This window comes from Natator depressus, chromosome 2, assembly GCF_965152275.1.
Source record: "Natator depressus isolate rNatDep1 chromosome 2, rNatDep2.hap1, whole genome shotgun sequence".
Lineage (NCBI taxonomy): Eukaryota > Metazoa > Chordata > Testudines > Cheloniidae > Natator > Natator depressus.
This window is the reverse complement of record NC_134235.1, coordinates 102,657,656-102,673,376: the sequence shown is the minus strand read 5'-3', so window position 1 is coordinate 102,673,376 and position 15,721 is coordinate 102,657,656. Positions and strand designations below refer to the sequence as shown.

Below are 15,721 nucleotides of genomic sequence, written 5' to 3'. Positions count from 1 at the left end.
TCCCACGTTGATGTTGATGAAACGTCCCTTGTGATCCACCAGTGCTTGCAGCACCATTGAAAAGTACCCCTTGCGGTTTATGTACTTGCCAGCTTGATGCTCCGGTGCCAAGATAGGTATATGGGTTCTGTCTATGGCCCCACCACAGTTAGGGAATCCCATTGCAGCAAAGCCATTCACTATGACCTGCACATTTCCCACAGTCACTACCTTTGATATCAGCTCAGTGATTGCGTTGGCTACTTGCATCACAGCAGCCCCCACAGTAGATTTGCCCACTCCAAATTGATTCCCGATCGACCGGTAGCTGTCTGGCATTGCAAGCTTCCAGAGGGCTATCGCCACTCGCTTCTCAACTGTGAGGGCTGCTCTCATCTTGGTATTCTTGCACTTCAGGGCAGGGGAAAGCAAGTCACAAAGTTCCATGAAAGTGCCCTTACGCATGCGAAAGTTTCGCAGCCACTGGGAATCGTCCCAAACCTGCAACACTATGTGGTCCCACCAGTGTGTGCTTGTTTCCCGGGCCCAGAATCTGCATTCCATGCCATGAACCTGCCCAATTGACACCATGATGTGCACATTGCAGGGGCCCGTACTTTGTGAGAAGTCTATGTCCATTTCCTCATTACTCTCGTCACTGCGCTGCAGTCGCCTCCTCCTCGCCTGGTTTCGCTTTTCTTGCAGGTTATGGTTCTGCATATCCTGCTGGATAATGCACGCGGTGTTTATAGTGCTCATAATTGCTGCGGTGATATGAGCGGGCTCCATGTTCCCAGTGTTATGGCTTCTGCACTGAAAAAAGGCATGAAACGATTGTCTGCCGTTGCTCTGACGGAGGGAGGGGCGACTGACAACATGGCTTTCAGGGTTGGCTTACAGGGAATTAAATCAACAAAGGGGGTTGCTTTGCATCAAGGAGAAATAGAATGGCCCCCTCAAGGATAGAACTCAAAACCCTGGGTTTAGCAGGCAGTTGATTTCACAGAGGGAGGGAGGAGAAAATGAATGCAAAACAAATCTGGTCTATTTCTTGTTTTGATCCACTTCATCTATCTTTATACATCTTGCTGGCAGCAGACGGTACAGTACGACTGCTGGCCATCATCGTCTCCTGGCTGCTCATTAGAAGACCGTGCAGAACAACTGCCGGCAGGACTGAATCGCCATGAGATGAAACTTAAAAGGGAAATGATCTGGCTGAGTCACTCCTATGTCTGCCCAGGCACCCGTGACCGACCTCACCGAGGTCGGCTAAAAGAGCACCCTGGAGTACGGCAACAATGGCTACCAGTCATACTGCACTGTCTGCTGCCAAGAGGCAATGAGCTGCTGCTGCTGTCTAGTACCATGTCTGCCCGCACCCAGGAGAAATACAGTGACGGTGAACTGAGCGGGCTCCATGCTTGCTGTAGTATGGCGTCTGCAAGGATAACCCAGGAAAAAAGGCGCGAAACAATTGTCTGCAGTTGCTTTCACGGAGGGAGGGAGGGAAGGGGGGGCCTGACAACATGTACCCAGAACCACCCGCGACAATGTTTTTGCCCCATCAGGCATTGGGATTTCTACCCAGAAGTCAAATGGGTGGCGGAGGCTGCAGGAACTGCGGGATAGCTACCCACAGTGCAACGCTCCTTAAGTCGATGGTTGCCTCGATACTGTGGACACACTTCGCCGACTAAATGCACTTAGAGCATTTGTGTGGGGACACACACAATTGACTGTATAAAAATGCTTTCTACAAAACCTACTTCTATACATTTGAACTAATTTCGTAGTGTAGACATACCCCAAGTGAGGTCTGAATTAGTCCAAGGATTTGTTGTTCCAGTTTGGCAGACACTGACAGCTAGCTGCAGACAGAATTGAATGGTACAATCTGCCTGCCTTTTGTACCAATGAACAAGGGAAGTTGGGAATTTAAAAACAAAAAAATCACTTGCAAACAAGCATCTTTCAGTGCTTTAGACTTTTTTTTCCCTACATGTGATGTACGTACTTAATTGCAGGGAAAAATTCTATTTTCCATCTCCTCATGTGGGGGAGAATGTTAATGACATGACCTGTTCTTGATTAAAGTGATACTCTCAAGGTTGGCGTATCCTAAATTAGACCTACCCTTACATCAAGTTCTAAAGTCCCTGTGATTCTCTGCACATTTTATTTTTTCCAAAACAAATGATTCATCACTGTGTTTTCATTAAAATAAATCACTACCGGCAGCACAGCTCTCTTAACAAGCAAAGAAATATGAGAGAACGTGGGGGCAAGGGCACCCAAAAGAAAAAAATGTGATAAAAGGAGAGAGATTACTGTCAAGTTTCCAGAAGGTTATGGACAACCATCCTTAAGAAATTAAACGCTGTGGGGATAAAAAGGTGAACATGTCCTTTCCATCATAATGAGAAGTATTAATATGTCAATTACATTTCTGATGTGAAATATTTTTAAAGGATTTTTCACAAAATTGAAGGACAGGATCAGATGTGAACAGGGGAAAATGTACTTACTATTGTGGGTTGAATTACAGTAGTTTTTCCATGCAAAGCTTTGTGGAGTATTATCCTTAATAAGAAATGTTCTTATAAAAAAAATTGTCCTTAAATCAAGCGATTTATGAGAAATGCCATGTGCCGTATTTTTTACAGATGTTTATGTTTTCATGGCAAAATTATATAATCTTTTGTTTGCTAATAACATACATGTTATGGACTAGACCCTAAAAAGTGGTGTGCCTTCAATTACCATAGACTTTGCTGGCCATTGAGGATGTTCAGCTGCTCTCAAGAGATACTCAGCACTCCGCTGGATTGGGACCTAAGCCAGTGTCTTTGAAGTTTTATTGTTCACGTGATGATAGCTAAGGGGTAAAAGTAAAAATCCCTCTTCCAGGCTTGGTTCAGTCACCATTATAATCTAATCTAATACTATCGTACTATCCTTGGCTCCTAAGCTTGCAGACTTGGTGTCATTTTTGATTCCTCCTCAAATAGCCACAATCTCCATATGCCTAATTTTGAGCAAAGTTTGAAGCAATTCTTATTTTATCTGATCCTGTTTGCCCCTTTCTACGGAAGAAAAATTCCCTTAATTATACTCACACTGTGTTTTGACTAGGGCTGTCAAGCAATTAAAAAAATTAATTGTGTGATTAATCACGCTGTTAAACAATAAGAGAATACAATTTATTTAAATATTTTTGGATGTTTTCTACATTTTCAAATATATTGATTTCAATTACAACACAAAATACAAAGTGTACAGTGCTCACTTTATATTTATTTTTATTACAAATATTTGCACTGTAATAAAAGAAACAATATTTTTCAATTCACCTAATACAAGTACTGTAGTGCAATCTCTTTATCATGAAAGTTGAACTTATAAATGTTTTTATGTACAAAAAAACCCTGCATTCAAAAACAAACCAATGTAAAACTTTAGAGCCTACAAGTCCACTCAGTCCTACTTATTTTTCAGCTAATCGTTCAGACAAACAAGTTTGTTTACATTTGCAGAAGATTTTCTGCCTGCTTCTTGTTTATGTCACCTGAAAGTGAGAACAGGTGTTTGCATGGCACTGCTGTAGCCGGCATTGCAAGATATTTACATGCCAAATGTGCTGAAGATTCATATGTCGATTAATGCTTCAACCACCATTCCAGAGTACATGCGTCCATACTGATGACGAGTTCTGCTCAATAACAATCCAAAGCAATGCCGACCAACGCATGTTCATTTTCACCAGCAGAAGGTTGATTTTCTTGTTTGGTGGTTTGAGTTCTATAGTTTCCACATCAGAGTGTTGCTCTTTTAAGACTTCTGAAAGCATGCGCCACAGCTCGTCCCTCTCAGATTTTGGAAGGCACTTCAGAGTCTTAAACTTTGGGTCAAGTTCTGTAGCTATCTTTAGAAATTTCACACTGGTACCTTCTTTGCATTTTGTCAAATTTGCAATGAAAGTGTTCTTAAAATGAACAACATGTGCTGGGTCATCATCCTAGACTGCTATAACATGAAATATATGGCAGAATGCAGGTAAAACAGAGCAGGAGACATACAATTCTCCCCCAAGGAGTTCAGTCACCAATTTAATTAACACATTATTTTTTTAACAAGTGTCATCAGCATGGAAGCATGTCCTCTGGAACGATGGCCGAAGCATATGAATCTTTAGCCGATTTGGCACATAATTATCTTACAACGCCAGCTACAACAGTGCCATGTGAATGCCTATTCTCACTTTCAGACATTGTAATTAAGAAGTGGGCAGCATTATTTCCCATAAATGTAAACAAAGTTGTTTCTCTTAGCGATTGACTGAACAAGAAGTAGGACTGAGTGAATTTGTAGGCTCTAAAGTTTTACATTATTTTGTTTTTGAGTGCAGTTATGTAACAAAAAATACATTTGTAAGTTGCACTTTCATAATAAAGAGATTGCACTACAGTATTTGTATGAGGTGAATTGAAAAAATACTATTTCTTTTGTTTATCGTTTTTACTGTGCAAATATTTGTAGTAAAAAATAATATAAAGTGAGCACTGTGCACTTTGTATTCTGTATTGTATTGTGTGTTGTAATTGAAATAGATATATTTGAAAATGTAGAAAAACATAAAAAATATTTAATATATTTCAATTTGTATTCTATTGTTTAACAGTGCAATTAATCACGGTTAATTTTTTTAATCGCAATTAATTTTTTTGAGTTAATCGCCTGAGTTAACTGTGATTAATCGACAGGCCTAGTTTTGACTGCTAAAAATTTTCATCTCTAAAAATGTTCCTGTATTCTATAGGCAACATTAAATGGGCAAATGTCACACATCTCCCATCCAGGCCAGGCCACCCCAGGATTCTCACACATGCCCTACTGGGGAAGGCAAGCAGTGTTAGCACAGAAGTCCACCCCCAGAGGATGGCAGGTTGAGCTTGCTGTTGGAAATACATAGGAGCCCTGCCAGCAGAGACTGCCCAGAGAAAGCACTGAAGCATTTTTGCTTAAAACTTTCCAAAAATAAAGTTATCAGACAGAACATGTCTAGAATATTTCAGCCCATAGTGGTGGGAGGATAGTAAGAATGGAAGTGCTTTTGCAACCTTGAAGTGCCATTCTGCTCTGGATGGTGACTACACAATAATGGTACCACAAACCCTTGAGAAAGACTATGCTTGACTACAGCTGTTTATTTGCTGCCAAATCATCCCACCAGTTTATAAAGACAATAGGCGGAGAATCCCATCAAGCTATTTCTAGAGTCACTTTCCAGGTCAGAACTGTACTATCACTATCGCATTTGCTGCCCACTGTAATAGACAGTTCTGAAACAAATTCAATGTAACCTTTAGACATATGAAACCAGAGCTTGTTTGGCTTTGCCTTTTCTGTTTGTACCAACTTTGTTGAATAGCTAGTTAATAATTTAAAAAAAAAACGCACACAACCTACTTTCCAGCAGGGATGGGTTGTTTTAACAATCCTGCTTTATATAGAATCATAGGAATGGAAGGGACCTCGAGAGGTCATCTAGTCCAGGAAGGACTAGTATTATCTAGACCAGCGTTTCTCAAATGCGGCCACCAGGAGCTTTTAGTGCAGCCACGACAGCCTCCTGGGTGGTGATGGGGGGGGAAGCATCAGCCCCTCCTCTCTCCTTATGGCTCCTGGATGCACCGCCTGCACACCTCTAGAGAGGGGCACAGCACTGCAGGAGCAAGGTGAGTTCTTGACCCACGTTGTGGGGAGGGGTTTTGGACGGCAGGCTCCAGCGGCAGGAGTTCAGGAATCTGTCCATGAGGCCCAGGGCTCTGACTGCGGGGCAGCAGGTACTGACTCCCACTGGCTCTGGCCATGCAGCCCTGGCCTCCAGCTGTGGGACTTCAGCCTCTGTCCACTGGTTCCAGCTGCATGGCAGCAGGCGCTGGCTCCCGGCTCCAGTCCTGGGCTTCGGCTGTGCAGTTGCAGGCACCAGCCACAGGTGCCAACCCCAGGCCCAGCTGCACAGCAGCAGGCTCCAAGCATGGGGCTTTGGGCTCCAACCCCTGGCTCTGGCCACAGGGCAGCAGGTGCTGACCCCTGCCTCCAGACACGGAGCTTCAGTCAGCCTCTGGCCCCCAGTTCCAGCCATGCGGTGGCGGGTGCTGGCCCCGGACTCCAGCTACGTGGCCCAACCCCTAGTGCTGATCCCCTGCCCTGGCTGCACAGCAGCAGTCATCGACCCACAGCTCTGTTCCCTGGCTCCAGGCCACACTGTGGTGGGAGCTGGCCCCAGGTGCCAACCCCTGGCCCTGGCCGTGCAGCAGCGAGCACTGGCTCGTGGCTCCAGCCATGCACTCCTGGGCTCTGGCACCCAGCTCCGGACTCTGGCCCTGTAGCAGCAGGCACTGGCCCTGGGTGCTGACCCACAGCTCTGGCTGCATGGCAGCGGACTCCAATCCCTGGCTCCAGCCACACATTTCCTGTCCCCAGCTCCGGGTTCTGGCCGTGGGCACCGAGCCCTGGCCACATGGCAGCAGACAACAGGCCCTGGCTCTGGCCATGCAACAGTGGGGCTCATCACCCACTCCCATCGCCCCTGGCCCCCACTGCCTCCCATGGCCCTGTATCCATCCCTCCTCCCCGGCCCACCCAGGACCCTGCTGCCTTCCTGGCCTGACATACATCCCCCCATTGCCCCGGGGCCCCCGCTGCCTCCCCCTTCTGCCCCCCCATCCAGGGCTTAATGAGTCCTGGGGCTTGCTGAGAAAAGTGATATTAACAAACATGCAAGTATCTCTTTTCACAGCAGACTTACTACCTATCTGTGAAAAGAGATATTTGTATGTTTGTTAATATCACTTATCACTTTTCATAGCTGTGATATTAACAAATATACAAATATCACTTTCCACAGCAAGCCCCAGGACCCACTAAGCTCTGGATGGGGGGGGGTTGAAAGGGAAGGCAGCATTATTTTTGTTATTCAGTCTGCCAAAAAAAACCCTACAAATACACATCCAAATCATTGTAATGTATTTCTGTGCATATTTAATTGTTTTTCCTAAAGTTAATTAAGTATTTTAGGGAAAAAGTGTCAGTATGGCCACCAGTGAGAGTGGCCACTCTGATGCCGCCAAAAAATTTGTTGCGAGAACCCCTGATCTAGACCATCTCTGAGAGTTGTTTGTCTAACCTGCTCTTAAAAGTCTCCAATGACAGAGATTTCACAACCTCCCTAGGCAATTTATTCCAGTGCTTAACTACCTTGACAGGAAGTTTTTGCTAATGTCCAACCTAAACAGACACTGAACAGAACTGGATCCAGAACTGATCCCTGTGGGACCTCACTCTATATGCCCTTCCAGCTTGACTATGAACCACTGATAACTACTCTCTGGGAACAGTTTTCCAATTGCTTCTGCACCCATCTTATAGTAGCTCCATCTAGGTTGTATTTCCCTAGTTTGTTTATGAGAAGGTCATGCAAGACAGTATCAAAAGCCTTACTAAAGTCAAGATATACCACATCTACCGCACCCCTTCCTCCCTCCCCCCCGCAATCCACAGGGCTTGTTACCCTGTCAAAGAAAGCTATCAAGTTGGTTTGACATGATTTGTTCTTGACAAATCCATGCTGACTGTCACTTATCACCTTATTATTTTCTAGGTGTCTGCAAACTGATTGCTTAATTATTTGCTCCATTATCTTTCCGGGTGCTGAAGTTAAGATGACTGGTCTGAAATTCCCTGGGTTGTCCTTATTCCTCTTTTTATAGATTGGCACTATATTTACCCTTTTCCAGTCCTTCCACGACTTTTCAAAGATAGTCGCTAATGGCTCAGATATCTCCTCAGTCAGCTCCTTGAGTATTATAGGATGTATTTCATCAGGCCGTGGTGATTTGAAGACATCCAACTTGTCTAAGTAATTTTTAACTTTTCTTTCCCTATTTTAGTCTCCAATCCTACTTCATTTTCACTGGCATTCATTAAGTTAGCTGTCCAATTGCTACTAAACTTTTTGGTGAAAACTGAAACATAAAAGCCATTTAACACATCTTCCACTTCCACATTTTCTGTTACTGTCACACCTGGCTCTGATCAGTGTGGTCCCTCTGTTTCTATGTAGTTGATGTTTGTCAGTCTGGAGTGCGCGCTCTCTCTCTCTCACTTCTTCTCCTTGTAATATGAACAGTCTCAAGTTACGCAAGATTTGGGGGTAGGGAGGAGGAGGAGAGCACTAATGTGGGCTAGCAGTTACTTTTCAAACTACAGCAGTATCTTCTGACTGCAGAAAATGCATCCTTAGGTCACATCTACACAGTGTAAATTAATTGTGCATTGGCAAGACACTTTTTTTCGGGACATTTGAATCTTGTCTGTGGAAACCATGGCAATTATTGAAAACCAATTAAATTAATCCAGTTAAGTGATAGTAATTGATGTTTGTACTGTGCTTTGAAGATATAAAGATCTGTAAGTATGTTAAGCACTATAACTAATAGTAACAATGTATCTATTTAAGCATCTATTTAAACATTTTCCACTGTAAAACCCAAAGCTGTCTTAAGATCCAGACCTCTAGTATTTTACATTCTGCTTCCAGGTTGATGGGTAACAATTTTTTCCCTGCTGTTTCTGGGGTAAGCCCCTCCCAAATGCACAAGACTTCTGAAGTTTTAACTACCAGCAATATTTGTTACTCTGATGTTAACACTATCATCTTTCCAGGCTCTCTGCCTCACTGTAGCAATATTACAGCAGTGATGTGAAAACAAAACCTAGCACCCAGTGTAGATTCAGACTTGTTTAAGCTTTCTAGAGTCAACATTTGACCCCTGCTTCCCCCCTTCTTCAGGTGGGAAATAAGCTGCCTCAGGTCTTTTCATGGAGCAACTTACTTGGCCTCTGCAGCAGCTCAGCAATAGCTGGCATGTTGGGTTACAGAGCCATGGCTGCTCCTAGTCCCCATCCACCTGCACAGTGGAGAGAGTAGCAGCCCCAGGGCCGCCACACAAGATGCTTTCTTACTCCCCTTTGTGGGGGTGAAAGGCAGCTCTTGACTGCCCTCCATCAACAGCAGAATAGATCATGTCATTCCAAATTTAGGATACAGAGCTAAAGAACAAAGCTGGAGATTGAAGTTGAAGTTGTACAATTTGATATATAAATACTTTACTTCTAGCATACCTCTCAGAAAACCCAGATTGTGCATTTTTGACTCTGCCTTTGATCTCCGGAAGTAAAATGATCTGCTTAGTGATAGTAATATACTGCTGTTACCTTTTACATTACAAGAAAGAGAATGGTGCTGCATAGAGAGGGAGGGCAGCTTTGAAACACCTGTCATACTGAAGAACATCTGGACCGAAAGCTAACGGTGCCATGATTTGCATACATTCCAAATGATGCATCTTTAAGCGATTTATCCAATAAGATAGCTAATTGTAAAAAATCCTATTTTTATTCTCATTGTCAATGCTCTTACGGAGGTAAAATTCAATGAAGTTGTTAAAAGCTGACACGGTTGAACAACAAGCTTTTATAATAAAACACCAGTTTGAATTCCACACCACATTTTTTCAAATATCAGTGATGATTATAGTTTCAAAAATAACTTATCCTACTGGGCATGGAGGAGGATAATTTCAGAGTAGTTTGCCAGGCTATTGAAAATAGTAACTGATATGCTTGCCTAATGCCTGGGAAGTGTTCTGCTCTTGAAGCCAATTTAAATACCACAAGAAAGAGTTATAATGTTGAGGTGAAAGAAAACAGTATTGTGTTTCTTCAAAAGTGCCCCACTTTTTTGATTGTCTGCCTGTCTATCCATCCATCCTCCACACTCACTCACATCATCAATTGATGTATACAACCAGGTCAGAAGAGCTACTTCATTCTTTTCAGTAGAGCTATTCTCTATTAATGAATTGGACTTGACATTTATAAACAGAAGATATTTATTTGATTAACAAAATCCTTTTGATTTCAATGTAGGATGCCCAGTGAAGGGCATTGTATAATAAATGTATAGACCAATAATGTTCTCATGCATGAGAGAGTTGTTGAGATCTTTTTTTGCTGTGAAGTCAGATAAAGAGAAATCAAATTATGTTCTTATGTCATAATGAAATAAAACAGAGCTCTTTACTGTTGATGGGTGAAGGGCATTTGAAAAACAGCAGGCACTTCTAAAGATGCAGGATGTGTTGGGAACAAAGAGGGAAAAGAAAGACCCCAATCCAGCAAAGCATGTAGGCATATGTGTAACTTTAAGCACATGAGTAGTCCCATGGAAGTCAGGACCAGATCCTCAAAGGTATTTATGCTCCCAATGTTCATTGAAATCCATTTGAGGATCGAGTCTTAATTTTCAAAAGCAGTGATGAGCACTAGCTCATATTTTATGTCATAAAAATGTAGCATCAGGTTTGGGGAAGATGTCAGAATGTGATCAGACAAATACAAAGATGCATGAGCATATTGATTGAAGTATGTGTAGAGGGTAGATACTTCAGTTCCAGTGTATGTATGGCCTAGTCCAGGGGTAGGCAACCTATGGCACGCATGCCAAAGGCGGCACGCAAGCTTATTTTCAGTGGCACTCACACTGCCCGGGTCCTGGCCACCAGACCGAGGGGCTCTGCATTTTAATTTCGTTTTAAATGAAGCTTCTTAAACAGTATAAAAATCTTGTTTACTTTACATACAACAATAGTTTAGTTATATATTAAAGACTTATAGAAAGAGACCTTCTAAAAATGTTAAAATATATTACTGGCACGCGAAACCTTAAATTAGAGCGAATAAATGAAGACTCGGCACACCACTTCTGAAAGGTTGCCGACTCCTGGCGTAGTCTGCACTAAAAAGTTAGGTTGACCCAGCTATCCCAGGTATAGACAGTGCTCGGTCAACAGAAGAATTCTTCAGTCAACCTAGCTACTGCCGGTGAGGGAGGTGGATTACCTATGCCGATGGGAGAGCCCCTCCTGTCAGCATAAGAAATGTTGACATGGAAGCACTACAGCAGTGCAGCTGCACCACTGTAGCACTTCAAGTGTAGGCAAGCCCATAATCTAATCATGGTTCCATTCTCTCATCTATGAAATCCTGATGTTACTGTACTACAGTAACTACTGCTGACTGTGGCAGAGGTTCTAAGGAGAAAAATCCTACACAGTAGTATTCTTTTGTACCAGCTGGAAATTGGTACCATCATATTGTGATGCTTCCCCAGGGGTACTCAGGGCTGTGAGGCACTTTGCTACCAACTGGCCTTAGCATGAGGAAGCCTTGTCTGTGCCTGCTCAGAGTCCCTTCCACTGGCCACGGGCAACACAAACACTCTCCTTTAAGACTATGCATGCCCCACTCTCATTCTACAGGTTGGCAATAGGCACACTCCAACCCCCAAGCCCTCTGAGGTCTCCCTGGACCATCCAGCCCCTGTTCACTGGACACTCAAAGTGTTCACAGATTCACTGATCCCAAAGGAATAGTACAACCCATCTTACAGGTACACCTCAGACCACTGTTCCCCTTGACACACAGCACTTAGGTAAGTTTATAGTGAAAACAAATAAGTTAGTTCAACGAAGCAGAGAGTTTTGAATGACAGCAAGTAGAAGTACTGGAAGAAAATACATAAAATCAAATCATAACACATTCTAGAACCTAGGCTTAATTAACAAGACCCTTGTGTCTAATAAAGTATTACCAACACTTTCCAGCCATACAGGCTATGATCCCTTTTTCATGAGACAAGTCACACTGTCAGCTTCTCTCCTATGTGAAAAATCTAGACTGTACCTCTGCACTCCCAGGTATACCCCAGACTCGATTGTCTTTACTGGTAAACAGGATCCCCTCCTGCTGTTTATTTCTTCCTGTAAATATTGCAGTGGGTATTGGGCTCAGGATGCAAATAGGCCTGCATTGTGAGACATACAATGTCCAATACACATGACCAGACAGAGCTAAGTATCTACTACTTCCTGTTTGAAAGGAACCTGTTGAAGTCATGTCACCTCTTGGTTATCTGCCTTAACTTCAAGTCTTTGAGAATATAATTTCCAGTATAGATCTCTAACTCCTTAATTATTACCCATACGTACATTTTGAAATGATTGGGGTGACGAGTGGGCTACTGGCTCTTATTAGAGACCTCACACGCCACACTTTGGTGAACTTAATATGCATATATCTGATCCAGTGGATCCCTATTAACACCCTATGAATCCCCTTTCCCTCAGCCAGTTGGCACCAAAAGGTTCCTGGGTCACACATGACTACTGATTATTCTGCATGGTATCAAATAGATTTGTGAGATTCGAGGCATGGGTGTCCTTACTGCAATTCATTTCAGCGGGGAGCAAGTTTTCAAAATATTCACTTGTGGGTTAACAGTGATAGTACAGTGCTAGCCTTAGGCATTGTGCCTACAGCACAACCATGTTAGCTGCAAGAAGTTTATAAATTGTTCTGGAATGAAAGATTGAGGGCCTGATTCTCTACAGCCTTGTACCTTTGACAGTGCAAAGTGGATGTAAATGCTAATTTAGCCCATTCTTAAGTGTTTTGCTGACTCAGGGCCCAATGACAACTCCTTCTGTTGTTGCCACTTTTAAACCCTGGAAAGCTGCTGCAATAATAATTAGTTAAATTAACAATAATTTCCACATTTGTCATCCTCAGAACACTTTATAAACATTAACTACTATGAAGCAAGTAGTTATGATCCCCATTTTACATATAGGGTAACTGAAGCAGAGAGGTTAAGTGAGTTCCCCAAGACCCCACAAAGCGGTAGTGTCAGCACTTGGACTGGAACTCAGGAGTTCCTGGCTTCTAGTCCCATGTTCTGACATCCCCATGTGCTCAGTCTTTCCTATGCTTGGTCCTCAGCTCTAAATATCTCTGGCTTCATCACCCTCAGCAGTGGGAGACAGAACTGGTATTCATTCTTTATATCAATCAATTATGATTTTAATACTTCCCTTGTCCTTAATCAAGTGATATGCAGCCATGGCAATTATCTTAATAGTACTCACTTTTCTAGGACTGGTTTCAGAGTAGCAGCCGTGTTAGTCTATATTCGCAAAAAGAAAAGGAGTACTTGTGGCACCTTAGAGACTAACCAATTTATTTGAGCATAAGCTTTCGTGAGCTACAGCTCACTTAATCGGAGCTTATGCTCAAATATATTGGTTAGTCTCTAAGGTGCCACTAGTACTCCTTTTCTTTTTCCTAGGACTACCTGTCATAAGAACCTAAGAATTACCATACTGAATGAGACCTAAGGTTCACCGCTATTCTGTCTGAAAGAGGCCACAATGCTTCAGAAGAAGGCATATGAACCCCACAGTAGGCAGATAAGGGGTAATGAGGATTCTCTGAACTAGCCAAGTGGGGAAGCAGAGAAGTGTGATATAAATGGGTATTTCTATTCAGACTGCCTTGCTAGTTCTATTTATCTGAAATTATGGGAGATATCTCCTTTGGAAATCCTAATGGTCAGCTGTGGTGTATTTCTTTTTGGATGCTGTGCGTATGACCACTAAATATCTTCTCCCTATCTCTGCATCTCTGCTTGAGTTTTTCTAACCAAAATAATATCTTAGGTGTAGCTGCTTTAGTATCACAGGGGGTGCAGCCCAGCCAGACCAGTTGTTCAAAAAATGTTGGCAGGTTAAATTGGCTACAAGTCAGTATAATACCTGCCAAATCATATAAACGGTTAAACTCTCAACTTCTCACATTCACCACCTAGAAATTGTTTGAATGGGGAATAAGTCATTGGATATGCAAGCACAAAGAAAGCAGGATGTTTAAAATTCCATATCATAAACACTGATACCTCGAGGGCTTAGTTTCAGAGCAGTTCTAGATGTTCATTCACATTGGTAATAACCGTAAGAAACAAGCCAGCTACAATGTCACCAACATCTACTAAGCCACATGTCCTAATGAAAAAGTACAAAGATGTATTTCCCAGGAAACTGCTCTCATCCATAAAGTACAAGAGTAAAATGGACATTATAGCTCTTGTAATACATACTCCCAGGGGGTGGGGGAAGGCGGGAGGAACACAGTTGCACTGTGTGGACCAACTGGCTAAGGAGAATGACATTGAAACATTTAGGCATCTCCAGATGCCTGAAATGAGCCTCCATCATACTGTTTATGAGCCACTGAGCTACATGTAAGGGCTCCTTTCTAAAACTTATCCTATGTGGCATCTGTGTATGGACCAATAGAAGCACTGCACTGAGAATTCTAAATGATGTAACATTCATATATGGGACAGTTGTGACAGTAAATTTCATCCAGAAGATGTTCTAGTGCCCTAAGTGATTCTGTCTGAGTGTGTGTGTGGTTTTTTCAAACTGCAGGATGCCATAACAGAGGAAAAGCTTCAAAGGGTGAAAGAGCGATTCATGTCTGCCTATGATGTCACTGCAGATGGACGTTTACAAATACACGAGGTAAACTCCCAAAATATCTCTTTTCTGAAAGGCAATGAAATTAGAAAATGGATCATGCATAATTGGGAAATTGGGGGGGAAGTGGGGGACACAAAGATAAGCCAGGATGTATGTAAATTTCAAACTGCTTGCTCAAAGTATAATTTACATGGAAACATGTTCATCTTTTATTTTCTGCATAGCATCATGTAAGTTTGCTCTAATCTTTACCTGCCTCTTTTAGCTTGCATATATGATCTTGCCAGAGGATGAGAACTTTCTGCTGCTTTTCCGACGGGAAACACCCTTGGACAACAGTGTGGAGTTTATGCGGGTGTGTGTCTTTTGCCTTCACCCCTTGTATGTTGCTGTCAATTATTCTGAATGGCACCTATAAGCAGACTCTTATTTAAAGTAGATTAGTATATTGGACATCTGTGGAATTTTGTACAAATTTCATGTTCAGTAAGGAACACAGTGTTATTTTTGAAGGCTGCATTTTCTTAGCTGTTGAAGTTATGCACATTCTGGCAGGAATGCTCAAAAGACAGAGATACCATAGATAGGCTGGGCAAAACCAGGAGACGCATATAGTAGATGCTTGCACTTTGCAGACTTTCTTAAAGATACATGTCCATTTTCTCCAGAGATGAAAGGTTTCTATAGCAACCCACTGAACAGTTTAACCCTTTAGAGAGCTGGGGTCAGATCCTTGGCTCTATCATTTGTGCACTGGACAAAGATCAGTGGGGGTTGGCAAAGAAGGTTTTGAGCCACCTTGGTACTGGCACTCTTCCCTGATTCTGGAGATGTCAGTCTAGTTCCAAGGCACAATTTAGAGTGGATTGAGGAATCTGCTAAGTGGCTGTGGGGTGGGGCTGTGGACAGCCAGTGCAATTCTGTCAGTCGGGGAGCAATGGGGTATAGGGATGCCCTTGGAATGCCTCTTTTTCCTTGCCACACCCCTGCACAAGGGGGGCCAGGAAGGAAGCAGAGTGAGAGCCATTATGGCAACTCTAGACCACCCAAGGAGTTCCCCTGCATTTGGGGAAATCAAGTGGCCTGATCTACCAGCTTTTGAACAGCTTCACAAATCTGGGGGAGGATTTGGTCCTATATTCTTGGCATTGCTAGCTGCTGCAGAAACTCTATATCAGCCTTGCAACACTCATGAAAATTGACCAGCCCAGACAAAATCTACTTGCTTCCCTTTATTAGGATGATGGTTATAACAAAAGACATTACACTTGCTCATTAAAATTACTTGCCTACAAAAA

At 42.8% G+C, this 15,721-nt stretch overlaps 1 protein-coding gene across 1 annotated transcript in view; it reads left to right on the top strand.

The window, feature by feature from the left end:
- The window catches only part of SCGN (secretagogin, EF-hand calcium binding protein), a 53,095-nt gene that overhangs the window by 12,250 nt on the left and 25,124 nt on the right, over nucleotides 1–15,721 (top strand). The window contains exons 3-4 of the mRNA XM_074944759.1: nucleotides 14,373–14,465; nucleotides 14,689–14,778. Coding sequence (XP_074800860.1) covers nucleotides 14,373–14,465; nucleotides 14,689–14,778 — 183 coding nt within the window. The remainder of the gene's footprint in view (nucleotides 1–14,372; nucleotides 14,466–14,688; nucleotides 14,779–15,721) is intronic.